Below are 17,749 nucleotides of genomic sequence, written 5' to 3' on the forward strand. Positions count from 1 at the left end.
TTCTCTGGTGGTGTTTTGACTTGAAGCTCAGAGGACTGTGAGCCCCACTTCTCAGTACCTATCATATAAACTCATCTGTTGCTTAAATATGAGTTGACCACATGAAACCCCAAACACGTAGGAGAGACAGGCACATAAGAGGCAGAGACCAAAACAACCAAAAAGCTCCTGAAGGAACCTGGGCTACAGAAGGACAAGGAAGTGTAAAAAATGCCACATGTTGTGTATGCTAGGGTGGAAAAAAAATAAGTAAATATATTATTGATAACAAGAACTTGGTTTCTCACTGTTGGAGGTGGAAGTCACAACGAGGAAAGGAGGAAGACTTGAATGAACCTCATTGCACTGGATTGGAGTCAGAGGTTTTGGTATGGACTCACAGTTCTGAATGTATATACAGATAGATAAGGATGTCATCATAGATGCGTACACACGAGTAGCAGACGCACACGTATTTCCCCAGTTCTGATCATGAGAGGGCCTAGAAGCAGTAACACCCCAGTAGCAATGAGCACACTCAGCACACAGATCCTAATTTCTATATACCATTTGCCAATGAACAGAAGCAGAGCTCCTTGGAGAAGTGGCTGATTCCGGGGAAAATACATGATAAGCTTAGAGGATCTTGGGGTAACAGAAAGTAAGGAAGTATTCAGATAAGGATAGCAGTATGTCAGAAGGGCAAAAGAGCCAACCTAGAAGAGCCCAAATGGCCAAAGCTGAAATAATTTGAGCAAGGAAGGAAATATGACAATAGTGAATTATAACCTACAGAATAAGGATTCATGAGTCAACAGTGATATAAATAAATAATTGAATAAATAAGTAAAACAGGGGAGAAGGGACAGTTTTTCCTTACAGAAGAATTCCAATTAGTAAATGTAGAAGAAATGAGAGAATAGGAAAGCACTACTAGAACACCACAGTAATAACTGCTGCAGGCAAGATCCACCAAAGGATGCTAAAATTAATGGATGAAAGTTTGAGAGAAACAAGATATTTATATAACCTTAAACCATCTCCCAAGAAATGTATTAATTACAAAGGGAAAACAACAACTTTACAGTGGGAGAAGCAAGCAGATACCACCTTAACCAAGTCATCAAAACTGACATCACCAAGGATAAGGCATACTGACATCATGATATGATATGCCGAGAAGGACACATCATTTCTATGGTGTTCTTCCTAAAAATGCATAACCTCAATCTGCCCACAGGAAAACATCAAACACAAATCGAGGGATATTAAAATACCTGACCAGTACTTTTTAAAAAGTGTCAGGATCATGAAAGACCAAGACACAGAAACTGTCACAGACCGGAGGAGCTACTAAATGCAGTGCAGAATTCTGGTATAGATAAAGGACATTAGCATAAAAACTGGTGAAATTCAGGGAACCTGGGTGGCTCAGTCGGCTAAGCCTCTAACTTCGGCTTGGGTCATGACCTCGTGGTTTATGAGTTAGAGCCCCGCATTGGGCTCTGCGCTGACAGCCCAGAGTTTGGAGCCTACTTCAGATTCTGTGTCTTCCTTTCTCTCTGCCTCTCCCCTACTTGTGCTCTGTCTCTCTCTCTCTCTCAAAAATAAAATAAAAACATTACACGGGTGCCTGGGTGCCTCAGTCAGTTAAGTGGCCCACTTCAGCTCAGGTCATGATCTCACAGTCCATAGGTTCAAGCCCCACGTCAGGCTCTGTACTGACAGCTTAGAGCCTAGAGCCTGCTTCAGATTCTGTGTCTCCCTCTCTCTCTGCCCCTCCTCTGTTTCTCAAAAATAAATAAATAAATAAATAATTTTTAAAAACTTTAAAAGAACATTAAAAAAACTGGTGAAATTCAAATACAGTCTTCACTTTGGTTAGTAATAATGTACCAGTGTCAATTTCTCCTTAGCTTTGGTACTTGCACTATGGTTATACAAGATGAGAAAATTGGGTGAAGGGTTAGGAAATTTCTATGCTATTTTGTCAACCTCTCTTTAAGTCTAAAATTATATCAAAACAAAGGAGTTGGTGTTTTGTTTTTTAAGTAGGCTCCATGCCCAATATGGGGCTTGAACTCATGACCCTGAGATCAAGAGTTGCATAGTCTACCAACTGAGCCAGTCAGGGTCCCCTAAAGGAGTTTGTGTGTGTGTGTGTGTGTGTGTGTGTGTGTGTGTGTGTGGTTTTTTATTTGTTTGTTTTTGTTTTAACTATAGTACTATCATCCTCAGAGAGCTAACAGGCATTGTGGCAATAATGAGATGTTATTTTTTCAAAGGATCAAAGAGAGATCCTGGAAATTAAAAACATGGCAACAAAATGTAAAGCTTGATAAAAAGGTTGGAAGATAAAATTAAGAATCCTGTGATTAAAAAAAATACAATGGAAGATTGGAGAGAAAAGAGAGAGAGAGAGAAAAAGAAAAAGGTCTGAGTTAAAGGCTCTAGAAAGAGAACAGAGAAAATGTTAGGGAGAAATAGTCAAAGAAATCATTCAGGAAAACTTCCCAGAACTGAAGGACATGAGTGTCCAACTTGAAGTATCCACTGAATGGTAAGGAGTGAAAATAAAACTCCACTAAGGGATATCAATGTGGAATTTCTGAACACTGGCCACAGGAAGAAGGTTTCTAGAGATAATAATCAGGCCATGTACAATGGACTGGGAATCTGAATGAACTTTGGACCTCTCCAGAGCAACTCAAGAAGCTGGAAGGAATGGAACACTGCCTTAGGAATTCTGAGGCAAATAGTTTCCACATTGGACTTACACACCCAACTAAAATCTCTGCCAAGCGTCGGGGAGAGGGCAGGCTTTCTGAGACATGGAAGTCTCAAAAGTCTAGCTCCCATGTACCTTCCCTCAAGAAGTCAACTGAAAATGTCCTCCACCCAAACATGGGAGAAAATCAGAAACCAAGGAAGTGGAGCCCCTGGTATCCAGGAAACAGGGATTCCAACCCAGATGAGAGAGAAGGGAAACCCCAGGCACAGCCTGAACCGCACAGGCTGTGTTCACAGGAGCAAGTAGGGGCTCCAGGTAAGACTTCCTGGGGGAGTTTACTGTACAGAATCCCAGATGCATCTGCATGTATGACAGGAGGTCAGAGAGAAGAGCAGGGGGTTTGGGCATAAGCAAAGGTTCACAGAAAACTAAGCAGACACCCGACAGTTGTTATCTACAGGAAAAAAATGTAAAAATTGTACCCAGAAGTGTATACTATGAGTTACAGTTCTGAATAGTATTTGCCCAAGTCAGGACAATGTCAACACTGAGTCCAAACCCACCCACACCACAGGGTGATGGTGCTGGGAGGGTGAGGGATAGGACTGTGCATGGGGGAGAAGGGGAGAGGGGGAGAGGAAAACGTGCTCTCCTGTGAGCTACGTCTTCCTCTCCCCCAGTGCATGTCCATGGATAATGCCTAAAACTGAGCAATCATGAAGTAGTGACATAAGTATGTCATTTAGAGATACAGAGCTCTGAGATTAGAAAGTGACAGCCTCTGGGGAGCTGGAAATGGAGTGGAGGGGGCTGCTGTGCTCCTAGCACAACATGCCTGTTAAAACCACTGCTTTACACTATGTGTGTATGACACTGATTTTAAAACCCCGACTTTCAAAATCCATCTGGAAATGTAAGAATAAGAAAAAAATATTAAGAAAGGGAGAAAAGAGAGGGATGTGGGAGAGGGAAGAAAGGAGAAAGAATAGCGTAGGCAGAGGAGTCAGGGGCAGGAGACTGACTGCTTTGACCCCTGCCTCTGGCCTGCAGCCAGGGAACCCCAAAGGGCAGAGCTGATGTTGCGCTCTGTTGACATCAGCACCACCTCTGTTTCCTCTTACTGCAAATGCAGGGGGTTCGAGGTTTTAGTTCCCTGATCAGCTGAGTACACAAAGTTGGTTCCTTAGTCCAAAATACCAACTTAGTAGTGGTGGCCCTGGTCTGGGTGACCCTTCCCCTCACTTCTTTATTTCCCCAAAGCTGGGGGTAATCAGAAAGCAAGCTGAGGGACAGCAGCCCACAGTGGGGGACAGTGCCAGGTGGGGAGGAGGAAGCTCCGTATCTTCCACAAGGTGCAGCCATGGGTGTACTCATTACCTCTGCTCTGACCTCTGTTTAAACCTGTGCCTGAGTGAGTTACCCAGACCCAAGGCAGCCATGCTTGGGGAGGGATTGGGAGGGAAGGGATTGCTTGAGAAGTGGGGCTGGGTGAGCTACAAATGTCTGTGCAAACTCTTACCTGCTCTCTGGAATCCCAACTCCTCATGTAATTTCCTGGAAAATACAAAAACTTGCAATCCTTCAACCCAGTGGCCTCCTTGCACTGGACAAACATCCACCCCAGGGGCCCCTCAGTCCCAGGGAGGGAGCGGGCACTGGTGTGAGACCTGCACAGAGGAGCTGCATACAAAGTACAAGCTCAGATGAGAGTTGGGCTCAGCTCCAGAGTCCTTGGAGAACAGAGAACCAGACCTGGACCCAGACCCCTGGTCTCTGTCTCAGAAAGGAAGACTGCAAGCCAAGCGAGCACCGTGGAGAGCCCCTTTGTCACCCAGGCCTTGTCCCACCCAGGAACTTTCAAGCCCCTTTATGTACCTCATCGTGCCTCACTGCATGCAAAAGGAGCTCCAGGGTCCCCAGGGGACAGGCTGTGGTTCACCCAGCCCCATGGATAGACAAGACCTTATCCAGCTCTGCCAAGGGTTCCTTCCTTCCTTCCTTCCAAATTAATTTATTTTGAGAGAGAGAGAGAGAGAGAGAAAGAGAGAGAGAGAGAGAGAGAGAGAGAGAGAGAGAGAGAGAGAACATGCAGGGGAGGAGCAGAGAGATTGGGATAGAGACAGAATCCCTGAAATGTCAGCATAGAACCCAATGTGGGGCTTGAACTCACAAACCTATGAAATCATGATCTGAGCCAAAACCAAGAATTGCACCCTTAACTGACTGAGCTACCCAGACGCCCCATCTTTTTTTTTAAGTTTATTTATTTATTTTGAGAGGGGAGAGGGACAGAAAGAGAGGGAGAGAGAATCCCAAGCACGTTCTTTGCTGTCAACATGAAGCCCGATGTAGGGCTGGAACTCATGAATCATGAGATCATGTCCTGAGCCGAAGTTGGACGCTTAATTGACAGAGCCACCCAGGTGCCCCTCTGCCCAGGGTTTCTAAGGAGGCTCTGTGGGCACATATGCTGTTGGTGAGACTCATGCGGGTGGAAGAAGCACCTACCCTGGGAGCCAGTTTGAGGTGAGAGGCAAAGACTCAGTCTGACGGCCCTGTCCAATGAGAGAGCTCTCGGACCTCCTGGGAGCCCCAATCTGCTGTGGGTGCAGGCACAGCCCTCACAAAGCTGTGATCTGAGGTGGAGACAGTGTGCAAGCCCTGGGGGCCCTAGTCTGAGCTGGGAGGCTACCAGACCCCCATTGATGTGGAGCAGTGAGTTTTCAGGGCCAGTCTCCTGCCTTCCCCCCAGAAGGCACCAGACCTCCGTTCCCCCTGAGCAGCTCCTCTACCACTTAGCAACGGAGACAATTTACATAATGCATCAAGTGTGAGAGCAATAATGGCTGGGGAAGCAGGGTGCCCGTTAGTGGCTCCTCGGGAGGGAAAATACCTGTTCCCACATCACCACCTCCCCCATTATGGACTGGCCATGAGGCTGCTGGGGAGCAGGTACCTTTAAGTGCTCTGTGCTGCCAAGAGGAAAGGGCTGCCCCAGCCCTGGAAATGGACCAACCTTGGGACAGAGATGCATGCAAGAGGAAATTTCCAAAGCACCCGAGTTTTGAACATAAATCCACCCAGCCGTGCTCTGGAGTCTGAACCCCTGCTGGGCCTGGGCCCTGCATCCGGAGCCTTCCCGGAGGAGGAGGTACTCCAGCAGGCGGGAAGCTGTAGCGGAGGCCAGAGAGCTAGGCTGCAGCTGCCCAGGAGGCGGTCACGTTCAAACACAAAGGCAGAGATGGAAGGGGGAGAATACATAAAAATTACTGGCATGGTAATTGCTTTTTATATAAATGTTCTTTTAAAAAGTTTTCCCCAGTGTGAAAGTCCCTCTTTAAAAAGAATAAATTCACTGCACACCAATTTATTCTGTGCCTGTAGATGGAGCATAATGAAGGCTCCTTCCTCAACACCTGATCAAGAGGCAAGTGGCTGCCACTTGACCCAGCTTCCGGGTCTTCCTGTGCGAAGATGAGGCAGGCAGCAGCGGGGCCCGGGAGTTTGGGGGGCAGCACGAAAGTGGGGAATTGGCATCCAGGAGACTCTGGGCCTCAGGGCCAAGCCCAACAAACTGCATTAGTGCCACAGGAGCTGCACTTGAGTGGAGCATTCAGAACAGGGGGAGCCACCATCACGCACAAGAGGAGATACATGGGGTTGTGGGAGCTGGTGTGCATGGGGGGACAGGAGAGGGGAGGTGTTCAGCAGGCTCCTGGGGGAGGGGGGATCAGGCCCAGGGTCTGCCTGCAGGGCATAGGCAGGAAGCTGGCTGGTGACAAGGCACCTGGTGGGTGTAAGTGTTAGAGGTCTGTCCTGGGCTGCAGGAAACTCGCGCTCTGCTCTAAGCCCGCAGACACCCAATGTTTGGCCACCTCCAGAAAGTAACACTTCGGCCCGGGGCAGGAAGGGCTACTCTCCCTCACCAGGATGCCCAGGACCTGGGAAGGAGGCTCCTGCACATGCCCCTTAACAGCCACAGCTCTCTCATCTCATCTGTGAAATGAGAACAATGTCCTGGTGGCCTCACTGCCCAGCCTCTCTGAGCACTGGACTGGGGACGATGAGGACTGCCTGCACAGGCCTGTGCTCTCCAAAGTGGGACCACCTGGTTCAACATCCATTCCAGGATGCAAACCCACATGGGAGTGGGGTCACAGATCCACAGCCAACTGGCACCCTGTCGCCCCTGCAGGGCTGCTGAGGACAGCAGCAGACAGAGTAGCTTGGGGGGAGGTGTCCCATGCATGGGAACATGGCGTGTGTGCATGAATGTGAGCTCCTCACCCACAGCTGAGATTTCTCAGCTTCACTAATTAACCAGTTAAGTAGTTCTCAGCTGCTTGGGTGACACAGAGCTCCTGGCACCAGCTTCTTCGCAGGCCCACCCTGCTCTGTAAGCATGCCTGCTCCCACCTCCACACAGAGCTCAACCACATACACACGCGTGTGTGTGCACACTTAGCTGGTCACACCCCCCATGAAGCACACATGCTTTCCTGAGCACATGCTCACGCATGCCTACTCGCGCCCCCACATGCAGCACACACACAGGTTCCTGGGTTCTCTTCCGTGTGCACACATGCTCACATCCCACACACAGCATCATGCTCCTGTCCTCTCCCACACGTGGTCAGTCACACTCCACCTTACACAAACCTCTATAGGTCAGAGAGGTATCTCCCAGAGAGTCAAGGGACCAAGAATCACAGGGGGCTGCTTGCCTTCTAGGTCTGACTGCCCTGTGCAGGTGGATTCTGGGCATGACTCTGCCTTCTGGTCATGATCTCCCTACCCCATATGATGCCTACCAGAGTCTCCTGGCAGCTCCTGTCTTCTCTGTGTACCCAAAGAATGCAAAAGCAGAAGGGAGTAGGGACACCAGACACCACTGGTCTCAGCCCCGACCTGGAGGGCTATCTGGGGGAGGGAGCTGTGCGTTGGGTTTAAAACTGGGGTGAGACTCGGAGGGGATGGGGATAAGTGAGGAGAGTGGCAAGTGGACTAGAGAGAGAAGCAGGGATGTTGAGTGGGAACAGGGCAGGCACAGGGATGGCAGGGCAGCCCAAAGGCTCTCTGTTCCCCCTGCCCAGATCACACACCTTAGCCAGGCCTTGAAGTCATTCTGGGAACAGCCCATCATCTTCCACCCCAGCCTGACATCTGGGTGCCAACACACCTTACAGCTGGCTCTTCTCTTGGGCCCTTTTTCACAGCCCCCACACCCTCTATTTCCTCACATAGGGAGACCAAGCCTGGCAGACCCACGCCAGCCTATCTCTCCAGGGGCATCTGGCACTGAAGGTCTACCTTGATACAGGGTCTGTTTCCCCATGTGGGGCTAGACAGTTCCCATAGTCCTATTGGACAGTCAGAGCCCTGGACTTCCCCATCTCAGTCCTCGGATGCCTGCCACTTTGTTTATCCATTGAACAGTTACTAGTTAACACCTACTCCATACCAGCCTATGGGCTCAGAGATGCATATCTGGACACTGCAAGCATGTGTGTATATGTGCACCCTGTGTGTGTGCAGCCTGCTTCTCCACCCACACTGTACATACTCTTAGGTGGGGCCCAGCCCAGCCCCTGGCCACACACCCTGACCCCAGAATGCTCAAGCCTTGGGGTTCCCTGATTCATGAGAACCCAAGGATGGAAAAGGAGGAGGCTGAGCAGTCTGTCCAGGATCTACCCCCTGCCTCCGCGCCCACACACAAGTAGCCAGCCAACCGCCCTGCAGAGCCACCAGGTCCCAGGGCCAGGAGAGAAGTGTGTGAAAGACAGGAGGTTTAAGGCTCTGTAACCTTCTCCAAACTCTAGATCTTTGCTCACAAGGGGAGGAGAGCCATGCTCAGAGAAGGTGGAAGGAGGCCAGGCTGAGCCTGAGTCTCCTGTGTGGTCGTGGTAAATGCTGCTCATGCTGCCCCTGGGGCCGGCTGTGGTTTGTCAGAACCAATTACTTCTCTGCCTCTGCCAAATGCTTGGGGCTCCACAAATCTCAGGCAAGTGTCCCCGTGGCTGCCACCGATCCAACAATGCATGGGGGTAGAGGAGCAGGGAGGAATGCAGATTGGGTCAGCCATCCCCAGGGGCCAAGCACGGAAACTCATTCGGCCCTCCTACGCCCATCCCCCATCTCCCACCCTTGATCATCCAGACTGGCTCCTGGCTCTGGACATGCAGCCCCATTGCTTTCCAGAGGTGGCTGCAGAGGCTTGCGGGGAGGAGAGCAGACCCTGGTCTCTTCTCAACAACCTGCAAAGATTGGGCCCCCATCGGAGCTGACCCCCACCCCCGCTGTCCTGGCTACAAGGCCAGCATGTCTGGGGACCCCAGGGGAGAACCAGCGTATTCACCAGGACTATCTTACTGTGTGTGGTGGGGGTGGGGGTGGGGTGAGGAGGGAGTGAGGGTGTCTTGCATTAGGAAAGTCTAGCAGACAAACATCTTAGACACCAAAGATGGAAGGATAGCGGGGCATCCACTTCAGGAAAGGAGTGTGCAGCAAAGCCATAGGTTCTCAACCAACACTTCCAGAGAAGGTGCTCTGTGTGCCTGGTGAGGCTCTGACCATGCCTCTGAGATCGTTTCTTCTTTAAACTGAGGGACGTCAGGCCTGGCTGGCTCAGCTGGAGGAGCATGCAACTGGAGTTGTGGGTTCGAGCTCCATGCTGGCTGTAGAGATGACTTAAATAGTTAAGTTTTTTTTTAATGTTTTATTTATTTTGATACAAAGAGAGACAGAGCATGAGAGGGGGAGGGGCAGAGAGAGAGAAGGAAACACAGAACCAGAAGCAGGCTCCAGGCTCTGAGCTACTGTCAGCACAGAGCCTGATGCGGGGCTCGAACCCACAAACGTGAGATCTGACCTGAGCTGAAGTCGGAGGCTTAACCGACTAAGCCACCCAGGCACCCCAATAGTTAAGTTTAAAAAATAAAAAAATAAAAATAAACTGAGGGAACCCAGTCAGAGAATTTTCCACACATCCTTGGAGCTGAGGATCAAGAATCCATGATCCTTAGCCCTGGCCTTGGCCACACCATTTTCTGACCCACTAACCTATTCCCAGTGCCAGTACCTGGGGCCGGCCCAGAGATTAGTGGTTTCCTACACCTCTTCTCTATCGCCAGCCAAGCCCCATGCCCAGTACACCAGGCCTGGAGACAAGCCGCCAACTGGCTGATTGACTTTAGAAACTAACACACAGGTCTCTTCTAGTGTGTAGCGGGCCTTTCCTTCACTTCTGCCGGCTGCCTCCCTAGGGATGTCTCTGCAGCTGCCTCCCTAGGTTTCTGGCCTAGGAAACCTCACCTTTCCTTGGCCCAGAGGCCCTGTTTCTTTAAGCCCTGGTCGCTTTTGTGCCTCTCCCTGTAAGGTTCCCAAAAGATGTCATGGTCAGCCAGTGCTAGAGACTGAGTATTTGTGTTGCCCCAAAATTCGTATGTTGCAACCTAATCCCAACATGATGGTATCTGGAGGTGGGCTCTATGGGAGGAGATTAGGTCATGAGGGCAGAGCCCTTGCAAATGGGATTAGTGTCCTTATTATGGACCTTAGAGAGATCTTTCACCCTTCCACCATGTGAGGACACGGCAAGAAGACAGCTGTCTATGAACCATGAAGTGGGCCTTCACCACACACCAAATCTGTTGACACCTTGATATTGGACGTCCCAGTCCCTAGAACCATTAGAAATAAATTCGTTGCTTATAAGCCACCTGTCTATGGTATTGTTACAGCAGCTAGAACAGACTCACAGCAGGGAAGAGAAAAACGGATTTCCAAATTCCTGGGCTGAGACAAGCAAAGGGGACACCTTGGGCATCTGAGCTTCCCCAAGCTGTGACCAATTCCTGGAAGCAGAAGCAACTGATAGATAGGGGAGGGGCATAAAGGTACCCCCACATTTGCAGGACTCTGTCTGCAGCCTTTCTTTGTCCCTGATCCCTTAAGATCCTCTTATTCCCCATGAGAACAGAGGGGCTCAGATCCCTATTTCATGAATGGGGGAAGCAAGATTTAGAGGGGCAGGAAAAAGGCCCCGGGTCCCTCAGTGTGGGAAGACCCAGCCCCGTCATTCCTTCCCCCTCCACTCTTTCCACCACCACCCACCATGGGGCTGCTGCCCGTGGCACAGGTTCCAGGTTCAAGTTCCAGTTCTGCCACTTACCAGCTGCGGGGCCTCATGGAGGCCTCACCTTAAGAATGCATGACTCTCTTCTCCATATCTGAGCCAATCCCTATCCTCTGGAACTGACCTTGGATGTGGCCCCACGGTGACCTCTTGACACAAGTTGGAAGTTGATGGTCACTGTCCCATGCCTGAAGCACCAGCCATGGGTCTGCTGATCCCACCCAGAGAGGCGTCTCCCATGGACCTGTCCCCACCACACCCATGACCTCCACAGGCACCTAGGCAGCAGCTCCTCACTGAGGTTATGCCAGAACTCCAGAAGCCTCCTAGCAGGGCTCCCTGCTCCATCTACTCCCCCCACCCCCCTGCAAGACTCCAGGAGCAAGAGGCTCTGAATTGGCCATGGAGGCAACCACCCACTCATGTCCTTCTGGGGGCCTTCCTGTCACGGCATCCTCCACCTGCTGTGAGGCCTTTCTGACCTAACATCCTCACGCTCTGTGGGGAGTAGGAAGAGGAGGAGCCCGGGAAGAGATAGGGGCTGAGAAGGGTACTGGCCTCGCCTTAGCAGCCCTGGAGGAGCCCTTGGGGTGGGGGAGGCTCTAGCAGCAGGTGCTCATGGAAGGGATGGCCAATGTAAGCCAGGGCCCCTGGGCAAAGTGTCTCAGGGCAGTCCTTCCCCCACACTGAGCTCCCTGCACCCCTTCTCTGATGGGAGAGTATGTGGAAGGGGTGCCAGAGACCCAAGCCAGTCAGCTGGCCCTCAGGCAGGAGTTCCTGCCACAGATGAAACAGCTTTTGAAAAGCTTCAAAAATGGAATTTTCTCCTGTAGGCGACAAAGGAGTGGGTGGGGGGAGGGGGCAGGCAGAAGGATACATAGGCTCCCTATCTCCCCACAGTGCTCAGCAGAGCATCCCAGACCTTCCTCAGGGCAGGCCTGGAAGGAAAAGAAGTGGGGAGCCTGCGCTGGGGGGATAGAGATGGGGTCCAGGCAGGCTTCGGCCAGGCTTCCATGCATCTGCCTCTGTGTATCCAATTATGCTCAAGTGGCAGCCTCACCATGTTTCAGACGCCCTCCCAGGAGCCCCTCCTCAGCCCCATGCATCCCCGCTGGGTGCCGAGCAAGAGGACCATATGGAGGGAATAATAAGACAATTAACTTTCCATTAAAGAATAATATATGTGGGTTTTAGGGAGGCGAGCGGCAGCAATCCCTACCCAGTGGCATATTTCACATTCGTGCCCCCCCTCCACCCGGACGCACCCCACATCCTGATCATCTTCACCAGGAGAAAGAAGGGCTCCATTGGGCCTCACTGGAAAGTGGCTGGAGGATGGGTAGTGGCTTCCTGAGAAGCAAGAGCTTCTGGAAACCTTGAGGAGAGGCTATGATGGGCCTGGGTGGGGCTCCCTCACCACCCCTTACCTGACTCCGACCTACACTCATTCCCAAGGTGAGGGAAGGGGTTGGGGTTGGAGGATCTGCCTGACTAAGGAGCTGCAGGCCTGCCTCTCAGGGCACATGGGAACCACAGTGCGCTGACAGAAGGACCAACTATGGGGTCTGGGGGTCACAATCACTTGAGCCCCCCTTTCCTGACCCTGCTCCAGGGGCTGTTCTGTTCCCTGGCACCTCCCCCTACCCCAGCTTCCTTCTTTCTCTTTTGCCCCAGCTCCCTCTAGGGCTCTGAGCTTCCCAGGCTTTTTGGACACTGCTAACCCCACCTGAATGTCCAGATGCCCAGAGAGGACCCTCCCCAGTGGAGGCCAAACAGCCTTGGCCAGCATCCCCAAACCAGTATGTGAGTATGCATGAGTTTCAGAAATTGGTGGCACCACTGGAAGAGTTGGAGAAATAGCAGGAGGTGCGTCTCAAATGCACCTAAGAAGGGGCCCTGTTTCCACTTTGCTGAGCCCCTCAGGAAAGGGGCCCTTGATGTGGTCCTTGCCAGGAGCCAGCTCCAGATGTGGCATTCTGCAAATACGAATTACACATTTCCAGGGAGCACTGAGCAGACGGGGTGCAGCGATGGCCAGGGACAGATAAGATGGGCTAGGACTGTGGTACCATCACCGGTTCAGAAATGCCATTCCTGGCTACTTAGAGAAGTGAGGACACATGGATGCCATCAGTCTGAATCACCATGACTGTCCAGAGAAGGACAGCAGTGGGGAAGGGAGCAGGAGATTTGGGGTTAGGGATCTGAGTCCTAGGGTCCTAGTCTCTGTGGATATAGATCCATGGCTAAGGGGAGGGGCTGCCTCAGGGAGGTGCCCCAGGCCTGCACCTCTACTTCTTCTCCCCATCCCCACTAATTCTTAAGATTGGCCTGTCAGGGCTCCAGGATGGGACTGGCTAGTGTGTGGACAGTCACTCAGGACCTTGGTTTCCCCAGGTATATGAAAGGACCACAGGAGTAATCAGCAGCACGCAGCTAGGCAGAGGCCATCATGGAATGCAGCAGCCAGGGAGGTTGACAGGGCTCGAAGCCATTCCTGTCCCAATCAGGAGGCGAGGCAAGAGGGGTTGATGTGGATTGAGAAAGGCCCCCATAGGTCTAGGCTTGACTTGACACTTCTCAGAGGATGGCCGGTGGACTCAGACATGGTCATCCCAGGTCTCTGTTCCCAGCCCAGCTCTGGTCAGGAAGCCTTCCCTAGCCCCAGAGAGAGGATCTTCTTACTTCCTTCTTTCTTTGTTTAAAAAAATTTTTTTAATGATTTTTTTTTTTTTTGAGAGACAGAGAGAGACAGTGTGAGCGGGGGAGGGTCAGAGAGAGAGGGAGATACAGAATCTGAAGCAGGCTCCAGGCTCTGAGCTAGCTGTCAGCACAGAGCCCAATGTGGGGCTCGAACCCACAAACCATGAGATCATGACCTGAGCCGAAGCCGGATGCCCAACCGACTGAGCCACCCAGGCGCCCCTTTACTTCCTTCTTTAGAAACTCTCCAAGGAAGGTGCCTCACAGAGGTCAGAAACCCATCTCAGGATGACGCACCTGATAAGCCACTGATTCTTCCTTATGTCTGACTATAATCTCTCCAGCTTTGCTTGCCCACAAGGTCCCCAGAGTTGTTCCCCTTCTACCTGGACACCCAGTCAGAAGTGAGCAGGTTCCTGGGTGTACCCATCAGAGTGACCTGGGCTTCAGGGTAGGGAGACCAACCATCTCCACATCCTCCCCCATGTACCCCCAGGCACCTGATGAATTATTCATCCCGATCAGCCTCATTATGTAAATGAGTTCAGAGCCCAAGCATATGCTCTCTGCTCTTCCCCGTCCCCACTCCCCAAAGGATAGGGACAATATGGTGCTGATGGAGGAGGGCAGAATAGGAACTTGGGAGACCTTGATCAGCCTCCAGGGGCTCTGGAGGGGGCAGAGTACAGTAGAGTCCACAGTAGAGTTCACAACAGGAATCTAAGGCTTGGGGGGAGGTGGGGCTTGGGTACCTAGGGGGAAGGCATGCCTTAGGAATGTCTGGCTAAGGATGGGGGTGGGGATGACAGGGGAGCACCAGGCCACAGCAGGACCTCCCACTGTGACCTGGGCCTGGGCTTAGGTCAGGAAACATGATGGGGTCTTCGCAGACAGCCCCCACATCCCAACTGGGTATGCCATGGTTTCTAACCTGTAAACGGGCCCCAGTCTGCACCTAGCCATGCCCACATGAGGTTGTGGTGAGGTCAGAAGGAAGAAAGTGCCAAGTCAAGGAAAATGCTCCTAAATGCCACTGTCTGCAGTTTCCGGACTCTTGCAGCTGCCAGCTCTTGCAGTACCCAGTTTCTGGGAATGGGACAGCCTCTAGGACTGGGGTGGGGGTAGGGGGGAGAGGGCAGTCATGCAGGGGAAGAAGGCCAAGGGGGCCCAGATGCCAGGACACCCCAGCTGTAGGGTGTTTGTGGGTAGCATGGAATCAGCTCAGGGATGCCTGGGGAGGCCACTAGGGAAGGAGGCTGTCAGTTTGGCAGAGCTGGTGCCAGGATCCCCAGGAGTGTCTGCAGTTGGGTCAGGGCTCTGCTGCCAGCATGCTCCTGACCTGTCAGAGCTGCGCATGGGATGGGCACACAGGCCCTCATATGCATTCGAAGGAGAGCCATGGTGACTCAGTCAGATTTGGGGCGGGTTGTAGGGGGTGGGAAGCTGGCTGCCTCCCACTCCCATGGGATTGTCCTTTTCCTCTAGAATCTTCACCTGCTTCCCTGCTGTCCACCTCTCCAGAGTGTCCGGTGCCAAGAAGCAGCCCCAGAGCTGTCAGAGGGAAGTAAGAGGCTGAGGTAGCGTTGAGAAAAAACTGGAGCAGGACAGAGAGCCGCTGGAGAGCTGGCAGCCGTCGGTAGGCAGAGGGATGCCAGGAGGAACCAGCCAGGAATGCCAGGTCAGCACTTCTCCGCCTGCAGCCAGGCTGGCCACAGCAATCCCAAGCATGGCCCCGGCTCCAGCCCAGCTCCCTACTTCCCCAGGCTCATCCTGCCCACCCTTCCAAGAGGTACAACCAGAGGGGAGCAGCACCCGGGGACAGGAGTCAGGAGTCACAGCCCAGGCCTCAGGTCTGCCACAGATGGCTGCATGACTCTGGTTATGGCTCGCCAGGTGGGGGTGGGGCAAGATGTGCTCCCTGATGAAAGTGTCTGGAATCACGCAACTCCCATCAGAAAGGCAATGACCAATACGTCCTAGGAGTGAAAATGTTTAATAAGGGAAATTCAAATTTCTAGAGAAGGGGGTGGTTCTATGTCAGCCTATCCACTGCTATTCTCACCACCTCATCCTCCGGCCAGACCTTCCAGCTACGCTGTGGAACAAGAATGAGGATCAGAGAGGGTCCAGGACTCGCCCAGGAGCACACAGTAGGGGTGCTGAGCTAGGCTTCAATCTCTGGTTCTCACCAGCCAGGGAGCTCAATGGTTTAGACAGAACTAAATCTCATGCATAAAATGTGTGCATTATTTCCTCACTGGCAAACTTTCAGGGTCTGAGTTGCTCATGACTATAAAATAAACAATGTCCTCACACTAAGAATTCAAAGCATAGAAGATTCTTGACTGGAGATGTATAGTTAACTCCTTATGTGGGGTACATCTTAGGTTACAATACATAACTTGGAAAGGTACTTTACACACATTACAGGGAACTATCATTTCTTCATTAACCTACATGGCTACACTTGGCAGTGCCCACTTAGAACCTAGTTAGTGCCGGGTGCTATTCCTGAGCATAAATTGACTTCTGTTCCGGAACAGTTTTTCCTACAGCGCCTTGTCTGGAAAGCTCTGCTGGCCTCCAAGTACGGCTGAGTCACTGAGAGTTCACAGGAAGAGTGGGATGAGAGTTACTGCAATTCAAGCCCAGCAATCAGGGCTGGGAAGTTCAGAGAGGTAGGGCCACTAAGGGGACGACACCCAGAAAATTGAGGGGCTGAGATTTTCAGACCTGGACTCCCTCTCCCTGTCATGCTACCACCTTGTTAGCCACCCCCGATGGGCCCATCTGTGCCAGAGGTCCTACATCCACAGTCAGTATCAACATACTCACTGCCACCCCTATTTCCAGAGTACCTGCTATGAGCCAAGTAAGGGGAAAGGACCAAGGACAAAAACCCACGGTAGCTTCCCCAGAGAGGTTACACCTGCTGATCCCAATCCTGACCAAGAGGGATGACAAACAGTGGCATATCTAATCACCGGGCCAAGACCTGGATTCTTGGCTCAACTACCCCTGGTCCTGGGACAACCATCGGCAGGAGAAGCCTGTTAATCCCTTGCTCGGTTCTGGTCAGGTATCCTGGCCCAAGCCTCCAGCAGTGAGCTCCCAAAGTCCCACAGGTCCCTGGGAGTCCCCCCCCAAGCACTCCAAGAGCTCAGCTCTTCGAGCCTCTGCGTCTCCACATAAAGAGCGACGGCTCAGGAACCTGACAGCGACACATTTTGCAGCCTTCTGGGGGTGACGGATGGCCTGCTCTTCACATCACTATTTCAAACATTAACATAATCTCCGAGGATGAATGTGATCGCTTGCGCCTAATCAATCACCCCTTCTGCCCTGATCCCTCAACTTGCCAAGCACAAGCTTTCAACCCATCGCCTGTTACAGCGCCTTGAGCAGCTAGCATCACTTTCCACTGTTGTTCGCCCTGACCACCCCACTCATTGCATGGACAGTCCTCAGCCTCTGTGCACAACCGCATCCTGCACCCTCCAGGGCCTGGCTTCCTGCCTCAGGTGCTGCCTCAAACACAGACCTCGCCCACTTAAAAACCCAAAAGCCCAACACCCCGACATCGGAGCTCACTGGATACTGCTCAGTACCGGGAAGAGCAGGCCATGACTTGGAGGAGTCATTGCTTTATAGTTGTTTCCCTATGTGCCCCCATGGGCCCAGCAGTGTCCCACCATGCCAAACCTTCCTCACTCCTTATTTCTGAAGCCCTTTTCCCATTCCCACTTGGAAAAGGGTCTCTGAGCAGAAAGCAAAAGGCACCAGGCTTACCTCACGGAGCTGCTGGACGCCCCCAAAAATCCGCATCACACCATCGATCTCTTGCTCCAGGCGCCGGGCCCAGTGCTGCATCCTGTGTGCAGAGAGGAGAAAGGTGTCAGGAGGGCACCCGCCCCTCGCAGTGCTGGGACAGCTCAGCGCCGAGTGGCCTGGGGCATGACCAGTAGCAGCCACTCTTTCAGAACCCAATTTGCACTAGAGGAGAAAGAGAGGCTAGGAAGCAGAGTGAGCCTCTGATTCCTTTTGAAGCCTAGACCTGGTGGCCCAGGTTCTCCTCACGTACTGTTGGACAGCCGGAGAGGAGAGCAGATTGTAGTTTAAATGCACCGAGGGAGTCCAGCAGCTCCAAGAAGCCTGCAGGGAGACTATTTTTCACTGTGAAGAGCCAGCCCTTGATGTTG

The 17,749-nt window shown here is 52.1% G+C and overlaps 1 protein-coding gene across 11 annotated transcripts in view; it reads right to left on the bottom strand.

Annotated features, from left to right (window-relative positions):
* CACNA2D2 (calcium voltage-gated channel auxiliary subunit alpha2delta 2) overlaps nt 1–17,749 on the bottom strand; it is a 139,253-nt gene that overhangs the window by 95,905 nt on the left and 25,599 nt on the right. For all 11 annotated transcript variants that reach the window (XM_029918573.1, XM_029918575.1, XM_029918570.1 and 8 more), the window contains exon 2: nt 17,340–17,421. In XM_029918573.1, coding sequence (XP_029774433.1) covers nt 17,340–17,420 — 81 coding nt within the window. In that variant the 5' untranslated portion in view covers nt 17,421. The remainder of the gene's footprint in view (nt 1–17,339; nt 17,422–17,749) is intronic.

Source organism: Suricata suricatta, chromosome 12 (assembly GCF_006229205.1).
Source record: "Suricata suricatta isolate VVHF042 chromosome 12, meerkat_22Aug2017_6uvM2_HiC, whole genome shotgun sequence".
NCBI classification, from domain to species: domain Eukaryota; kingdom Metazoa; phylum Chordata; class Mammalia; order Carnivora; family Herpestidae; genus Suricata; species Suricata suricatta.